Source organism: Neophocaena asiaeorientalis, unplaced genomic scaffold, assembly GCF_003031525.2.
Source record: "Neophocaena asiaeorientalis asiaeorientalis breed wild unplaced genomic scaffold, Neophocaena_asiaeorientalis_V1.1 scaffold40, whole genome shotgun sequence".
NCBI classification, from domain to species: domain Eukaryota; kingdom Metazoa; phylum Chordata; class Mammalia; order Artiodactyla; family Phocoenidae; genus Neophocaena; species Neophocaena asiaeorientalis.
Window position 1 is genome coordinate 14,366,351 of NW_020185335.1, and position 8,492 is coordinate 14,374,842.

Sequence of the window (8,492 nt, forward strand, 5' to 3'; positions counted from 1 at the left end):
CCTCCGCCCAGCTTCTCCTTCCGGATCCAAAAGGGCCCGACCTCCCGGGCTGCCGCACTCGCCCTGCGGCGTCTCCAGGGTTCACTAGGGCCTGAGGCTCCCCTGGGTCGTGCTGGTCTCTTGAGAACCTTGTTCTCCGTTTACCCACCTCAGCACCCAGCGCTGGGCAGTGACTACGCAAAGCCCAGCTGGTGCTGGCGGGTGAGCTGGACCAACCAGGCTTCCCAGGTGGGGGAAGGTGGGCTCCCCTGGTTCCCACATCGCAGGGCGGGACCCCGGCCCCGCCCCTCACCACTGTCCCGTGGTGTTGGGACAATGCCTCTGGGAAGGCCGTGGCCACCCACCAATAGGCAAGGGGCACCCACCTTCTCAGAGAGTCCTTGCGGATGGACTGGACCACAGGCTGCGTGGCTGCTTGGCAGACAGCCCCGCCCACACAGGGCCCGGAAGAGGAGCCACAGAGGCACCCACAGCACAGCCAGGGCCCCAGGGACACTTGTCCCCTGTCTGCACCCACCGTGCCTCCTGCCAGGCGGCCTGTCCACACCCGGAACCCGCCCTCTGTCTACACCTTGGCAAGAGACCCTGGGGTGAGCGAGGGTCCCATCAGGTCGGCCCTCATGTCTGCTCCACCCGCAGCTCCACAAGGACAGGCCTGCTCCCCACAAGCAGGGAGCAAGGCGGTCCAGGGCACTGAGGTCGCCGGGTCCCCTGGCGGAACCTGTCCAAGACAGGAAATCTGGTCCTGGCTGGCATTGCAGGACTGCTCGGTGGGCGAGGGGCCCGTGGACAGGTGCCAGCTGCTGGCCACACGCCACCAGGACCGGATGAAGGGCAGGAGCTGCCGGTCGGCAGCCGCCACGCCACGGGCTCTGCCCTCTCACTCCGGCATGACTGTCGGGGGCATAGCTGACGTGCTCACCGGGCCTCCCCAGCAGGGGTGTGATGCCCTTTTTGGAGAAACAAGGTCGCCCTTGGGCAGCTGTGCCCAGTACTGAGTTTATGAGGACACAGAAAGCCGACCTCAGGCCGGGGGCACGGTGGGCAGCCTGGTCCCGAAAAGCCTCCGTTCACTCAGGGGCAAAGTCAGAGGACGCGGCCCTCCCCAGACAAGGTGGGGCCCGTCCCCTCCGCCCACGTGCGGTCTGCTCTCGGCCACCCCGGCCGCCCGGGGCCGCAAGCTGCTTTACTTCTGCTCCTCTCCTTTCGCTAGAAGATAAGCTCTAGGAGGATTAGGTGCTGGGGGTGGGGGGTGACTATCGTGTCCTTTGACGAACCCCAGCACCTAGAATCAAACAGTCATCAACAGAACTCAAGGCTTCTCACCAGGGCCCTTGGAGAAGGGTGCCCTGAGCCCCGGTGTGCAGAGGGGACGGAGGCCCACAGAGCGACGCTGGCTGCCCGGGCACACGTGGGGACCGCGCGGACCCTCACCTTGATGGGCCGCTCCAGATCTGGCTTCTGGTAGCGGAGCCAGATCATCCCGATGATGGCCAGGGCCACACAGAGCCAGTTGAAGAAGCTGAAGAAGTTGATGACGGAGAATATGTCTTTGGAGAAGGCGTACAGCAGGGTCATGGCGCACTGCAAGCACGGGGATGGGCCGTGAGCCGCTGCCGCCGGGACACGCCTGGCGGGCGGGCTGACCGCACGCACCCACTCCCGTCTTAAAGGAAGATGTGGTCTGTGGGACACGCAGGCCCTCACGGCAAACGAAAGCGCTGATGGGGAAGGGGCCAAGGCGCCTGGATTTCAAGGAGGGGTCACAGGCCACGCGCTGCCCTGTGGGGGAGGTTTGGCTTCACACGCCTCCAGGTTGTTTCTGCTTCTTGTTTCTCTCTCTCTTTTTTTAAATAACCACCATGTATTAATTTTGGAACGAGAAACAAAAAACCATCCGGCGCCCTGTGGAGTTCAGGGGAGCGTGTGGCGAAGAGCACGACGTGGAGACACACTTCGCGCTACAGCCCGTCTCACCTCCACCTCGGCCTCCGGCCCGCAGCCCGGTGACACTAGGCGGAGCCGGGACGGCGTGGCCGCTCCCCGGACTCCCTCTGCAGAGCCCCCAACGATCCCCGAGGGACACGCCCACCCTCCACCTCGCCCCGCCAGTGACCCCCGCCCCATGGAGGGCGGGGACTCACCGTGAACACGAGCGAGGGCACGGGCGTCAGCAGCTGCGGGTGGATCATGGAGAGGATGGAGGGCAGGTGGCCCTCCCTGGCGCCCACGAAGAACAGCCTGCGGACAGAGGGGAAGGCGGTCGGCCTCGGCCGAGGGACCCAGGCAGGTGGGGAGCGGACGGGGCCTGTGCTGAGGACCGGGCTCCCTGCCGTGGGCCTTGGTGTCCCCCACGGAGCCAGCTGGCAAGGGGCCCTGCCACCTCCAGCCCCCCGCAGGGCTCACGTGAACCTACGAGAGAGCCTGGACGGACACCGCAGTTGTGTCACCTCTGGGCAGGAACGTGTGTTATTTCTGTGTCACTTGAATGTTTTGACAGTTATGTTATTACTCAAAGTAACAAAAAATAGAGCTCTCCGAGAGCACGCGAGAAAGCCACACGTGGCAGCTCCCCACGCGCAGCCCCGCCCGCTCCCCCGCTCTGCCGCCAGAGCCTGAGTGACCGAGGGCGGCGGCCCTGGCGGGGCTCACCTGGAAGACGTGAAGAGGGACCCGTTGACGGAGCCAAAGCAGGACAGACCCACGAAGACGGGGATGATCCAGGACATGACGCCCAGGTGGTAGTTCCCAAAGTCCTAGACGGACGCTGAGCGTGAGCCCTGCCCCGTGACGCCCCGACTGCCCCACCTGGCCGTCCGCAGGCTCCTCACCGCCCCCCACCCCCGGGCTGGCCCACACACAATCCCCTCCCCGAGGGCTCAGTATCTATTCGGAACGTGGGACAGGCCTCTGAGGTGGGGCTGGAGGTCCGTAATGGACTCAGCCCCTCGGCTCTAAGAGCGACCATCACTGGAACCACCACAGACGTGCCAACTTAAAACTGTCCAGGGTGGTCTGGGCACCAGCGCTGCTAAAGCTCCCTGTGGTCCCCACATACAGCCAGTGCCCTGCACCCGCTGGCAGGCTTGCTAAAGCACCAGCTCAACCCCTCTGAGTAGGAGCAAACTTTGCAGACGAGGGGCCCGGCCTGCTTCTCATCGTGGGCTCGGAGGGCCGCGGCCGGCTCTTAGCGGCAGGTGGCATCTTACCACGGCCACAGCCTCCGACGTGAGCATCTGCTCAGGGGACAGCGTGGTGAAGTAGGCCAGGTTCGTCAGCACGTACACCAGGGTGACGATGGGGAGGGAGATGATGATGGCCAGGGGCAGGTTTCTGCAAGGACCGGGCGGGCGCATCACCAAAATGAAGCCCACGACGGGGCCGGGCCCGTCCCTCGCTGCAGGGGAAGCGGCACGTGACCAGCAAGTAGCTGGAAGGTGGCGCTTGGGGCAGGGCAGCTGTGCAAACCTGGGCCAGCGACTCAACCCTGCCGGCCTCCACACCCCATCTGTGAAATGGACTTCCTGCCCATTCTGAGGACGAACCTCCTTCTAGATCACACGGCCCCCATGATCCTGACCCCAGGGGCCCTCCCGGAAGGCCATGCACTGCTTTTGTCGGGGGCTGGGCTGAGCCCAAGGATGGGCTCTTGGATAGAACCAGGCTTCTTCCTTCTCTCAGGTGAAAATGATAAAAACACGCGTCTCTGTTCGCATACATACCTGTAGGGATTAATCATCTCCTCTGTGACAAAATTCAAGTAATTCCTAGAATTGAGAGAGCAGACTTTTATTACACGTTCCTCCCGCAGTCATCGGGAAGAAAGAACGCAGGTTCCACGGGGAGTCCGACCTGGCTGCCCTGGGCCGGTGGAGAGGGGACGCCCACACCCCCAGGGACGCTCACTCCCTCCTGGTGAGCAGCTGGGGCCATGGGGGCGCCTCCTGAGATGGCGATGGTCCTGCCCCTCCCCAGCGCCACCCCCCCTGGGAAGCAGCACCGTCCCTGAGGTGTCAGCAGAGGTTTATCTCGGGGCCCCATTCTCGGGGGCAGGACACGAGCCGAGAACAGCACTGCTACGAGGGCCCCTCTGTGCTTCCTCGGGGCCCCACCCCGTAGAATTGCCCGTGGATGGCCGAGAGGTGTGGATTTCTGGACACTCTGGGGTCTGGCACATGTGCCCCAGGGCCCGGATGTTCTAGAACCTACCATCCCCCGTAGGCAAAGAGGCCGCTGTACAGGGCCAGCACGATGTTCCCCACGTCCACTTTGGTGCCTTCAAACGAGGACTTGGGGTCCAGATTGAACATGTTACCTGGCAGGGGCCAAACAGACAGATAGGGATTCTGGGTTAGAAATCGTGGCACGGAGGCCAAGCCACAAGTTCCGCAACGTTCCTGGATCAAAATACAGTAATAGACAAAAATGCAACAGATTAAATGCACCTGTGAGCCCCCAGACTCCCAGGGGCCGGGGCAGGCAGGCAGGGTGAGCGCGGTTCGGCTAGGTCTGAGGCCCCTGGCCCCGCCCACTCGAGATGGGGAGGGCAGCTCTGCAGACCCCCGGCCGGGCAGACACCCAGCGCCCATCTGTGCCTGTGGGACAGGATGCCTGGGACGGGCGGGCACCGGGGTGGGTCTGCCTTGCCTGGGCTGCAGGGCGCTGGGCGCCTCAGAGGACACTCCCTGCAGATCTCAAGATGCGGCCCAGTCAGGGCACCTGGGCTGCGTCTCCACTCTCCCCCTTAGTGTTGGGAGCCCAGAGCTGCTAAGCGTAAGCCAGCCTTCTCGTCTGGGCACACGAGCTCCCGAAGACGACCTGGACCCGCCCTGGGATGCGGCTGCACCCGAGGGGCTGCAGCTGGTGAGGGACGGTGGGCTCAGCTCTGTTCCCTAACCCAGATGGACGTACTGGGCTCTTGGACACAGGGGGTCGGCTTCTCTGCTGACCATTTCCACCCTGAATGGCTCCAGGCGTCCTGGGCTTGTGGCTGTTATCGCTCCAACCTCTGCCCCTGCCTTCACTGGCACCTCTGCTGTGGCTCCTCTTGTGACCCAAAAGGACACCTGTCATTGGACTTAGGGCCCCCCTAACCCAGGATGATCTCAGCTCCATCCTTTCCTTAATTACACCTATAGAGACCCTTTTCCTGAATAAGGCCACATCCACCGATTCCGTTGGACATGTTTTGGGGGCCACCACTCAATCCAGTATGGTAGACGTGAAATGTGGGGGCCTTAGAAGGGTCCCTGGCTACTAGGACAGTGTCTGGCCCTTTCTGAGGCTGTTATACCATCCGTGAAATGGCCCCATAACACCCAGGCCCAGAAAGACTCGCTCCATAAGGAGGGACCAGCCTGCCAGCCAGGTGCCGACAGACACGGGCAGGGGCTCGGCCAGACTCCACGGGGTTTTCGTTCCTGGCTCCGCGGCTCTGGGTGCGGCCGTGACACAGGCCCCATGGCTCTGGATATGAGGGTCTGTGCCCCATGCTGCCGAGAAGCACGTGGTCTAGGACCCGAGGGACCAGGCTGAGACGTGACCCTGGGGCTGCTACATGGGTCACTGCCGCCCATGGCTGGAGGATCTGCAGGTCCCTCGGGGGACGGGGGGATGGGGGGATGGAGGACGCCATGCCTTCCACAAGGGCGATGGCCTTGGTCACCCCAGGAACACAACACGGTGATGGTATGAGGAGGAGGTCGAAAAGCGGACCTGTGGCAGGGAAGCTCCCATAAAACCCCGTCATTCTACCCAGCCAAAGCCTGCACTTCAAGGCAGCACTGATTTCCTCTGGCAAACACCGCGGGGGGAGGGGAGGGACCCCAAGTTCCTTTCTGGGTCCAGATGCCCTGGATGCCTGGACTCTGCCCTGCAGGTGTGCTCAGGCGTGAGCTGGGAGAAGGACTTAGGACGCAGGAGGTCCCTTCCGCTCCCCAGATGAGGCCACGGTCTCGTGATGAGAAAAGGCTCCAGGGAGGCTGGCACCTCACCCAGCCCGCCACCCACACGTGGATCTGTGTTGGAGGCCCGGGTCCTGAGACCGCCTGGTCACAGGGTGGTCAGCAGGCTGGTGGGCGGGGGCAGTGCAGAGAGCCGGCTCAGGACAGGGCACCCCAGCACAGCACCCAGGGCCTGGCTGCTCCCCATGGAATGTTCTGGAATGTGCCTTCCTTTACATCTGTGAGGAGGGGGAGGGGCATCTGTCCCACAAGTTGGGGAAGCTGAGGCTCAGGCCACCTGCCCACAGACCTGGGTCTGGCCTCCTGAGCAGGCAGGCAGCTGCTCCCGCGACCCCAGGTCTCCAGAAGACCCTGCACCCCTACAGGGTGTCGCTGCTGCCCGTCAGGGTCTTACAACTACTTCTGGAACATTAAAGGCCTTTCACAGCAAGGGCTCCTTACAAGTAAGGCACTTGTGATTTTCTCCTCAATCTGCACCATTTCCCCATCAGGACATACTTCGATCTCCTGCTTGTGCTTCAAGGGGAACTGCTTTTCGCACATGCGGGAAGATAGATCTTGGTGCAGCCATTAAAACTGGCTCCCAGGACTTCCCTGGTGGTGCGGTGGTTAAGAATCTGCCTGCCAATGCAGGGGACACGGGTTCGAGCCCTGGTTCGGGAAGATCCCACATGCCGCGGAGCAGCTAAGCCCGTGCGCCACAGCTACTGAAGCCCGCACGCCTAGAACCCGCGCTCCGCAACAAGAGAAGCCACCGCGATGAGAAACCTGCACGCCTCAACGAAGAGTAGCCCCCCGCGCGCCACAACTAACAGAAAGCCCGCACGCAGCAACTAGGACCCAGTGCGGCCAAAGATAAATAAATAAATAAATATATTTAAAAAACCTGGCTCCCACCTCGAGCACGATCCTGAATTAGTGACACCGTACACACGTGTGCACGCACCATGGATACACGCACGTGCGCGTGTGGGCTAGAGACACGGCTACGCAGGAGGACGGGCTGTGCTCTTGCTGAGAATAAAATTCAAGGCTTGAAATACAGGCTGGGGTTACAGAACCACCGTTTTCAGCCCCGCGGCCTGGGAAGCCTCTGTTTTCATCAAGGGGCTCCGTGCTAACAGCTTGGAGTCCTGACGTAAACGCGTCCTCGCCCTGAGACAGTGGATGGAATTCCTGCTGCAGAACGGTTATTTCCTGGATTTAGAGTGACTTTGCAGCCTCTGAAACCCCAAGAAAATACTAGCTGCTCTGGCCCAAACGCAGACTGAAGACTCTCACGGGCTCCACTGGGGGCCGCGGTAGGACAGGTGTGGCCGGGCCGTCCTGCTGGGAGCTCTCTTGGTTATCCGGGGCCTCTTTCCCTGTCTACAAAGCACCCGAACGCCCTGGAGGAAAGTGGGCATCCAGGTGCACAGAGGCCAGCACACCCCCTGCTTCTCTCCTGGCACGGTGGTGTTGGGGGGAGGGAGTTGAGGGGGAGCTCCGCCAGGAATGTGGCTGCTTTGGGCTCCCATCCACCACTGTAAGTCCCTCTGTGCTGCCCCCTCCCTGTCACCTCCCTCCTGCCGACAGCCAGCGCCCGATTGGGTGCACACGTGGGCCCCCTCGGCAGAACTCCTGGGTCTGTCCAGCCTCCGCCTGAGCTGGAGGGCCGCCTGGATCAGACCCGCAGCCGGGCTGGGCACCCGACCAAACACTGGCCGAGCTCTGCCCTCCTCTCCACGGGCACCTTGGAATGGGCGCCGGGCCTGCTGGCTCTGCACGGCACTTGGCCCCGGGACCCCCAAGACAGGCACGGCTCGGGGGAGCCCGCCCGGGGACAGTGGCTCCGCCTGCCCGCGCCGCCCGGGCGTCCTGTTGGGGCTGGAGCCCTCACAGCAGCTGGGCTTGCAGAGGTCTGGAGAGCTGGGGGGGCGTGCGCGGCACCTGCCTGGTAGTCTCCAGAGCAGTAAAAGAAGGGAGGCAGCCACACCCCATGGAATGATGTGTGTCCGCAGCCGCTCGGTGCCTGGCGGCCACCAAAGGAGACACAAGAAAACCCCCTGGGAGGGCAGATCAGGGCAGATCTCAGACCCCGCACGGTGGTCTCAGCCACCCACCGGCCCCAGCAACCAGGGGACATGCGGTGATGGGAGACACTTGGGATTGTCACGGCTGGGGGCGTCATCCAGCGGGTGGAGTCTGGGTGATGCAAATACCCGGCAACACACGAGACGGCCAACACAGCAAACAGTGCCGGGTGGGATCCCGCTATAGACGGTGCTGGCAGGTGCGTGGCTCATGTCCTCGGCCGTCCCCCCAGTGGACCCCAAACCGGGATGCCATCCTTGTTAAAAACACAGAGCTCCAGATGCTGGCCAGACACGGGATGGATGACCTCGTTAACACCCCCACCCGCGCCCATGACCGCCGAGCTCCCCACTCCAGCTCTGTCCTCATGGGGCCCCCAGGCCCACAGAAGGCAGGCAGGCAGAAAAGTCATCACGATGGACAGATGGGGGAGCGCAGGCCCTCCCGCAGGGGCCG

General features: G+C 63.0%; 1 protein-coding gene across 1 annotated transcript in view; it reads right to left on the bottom strand.

Moving 5' to 3' along the window:
* Window positions 1-8,492, bottom strand: part of SLC7A5 (solute carrier family 7 member 5) — a 33,006-nt gene that overhangs the window by 4,585 nt on the left and 19,929 nt on the right. Inside the window, exons 3-8 of the mRNA XM_024735653.1 lie at window positions 4,210-4,315; window positions 3,723-3,767; window positions 3,210-3,333; window positions 2,653-2,756; window positions 2,145-2,241; window positions 1,435-1,584 (exon numbers count right to left, since the gene is read on the bottom strand). Coding sequence (XP_024591421.1) covers window positions 1,435-1,584; window positions 2,145-2,241; window positions 2,653-2,756; window positions 3,210-3,333; window positions 3,723-3,767; window positions 4,210-4,315 — 626 coding nt within the window. The remainder of the gene's footprint in view (window positions 1-1,434; window positions 1,585-2,144; window positions 2,242-2,652; window positions 2,757-3,209; window positions 3,334-3,722; window positions 3,768-4,209; window positions 4,316-8,492) is intronic.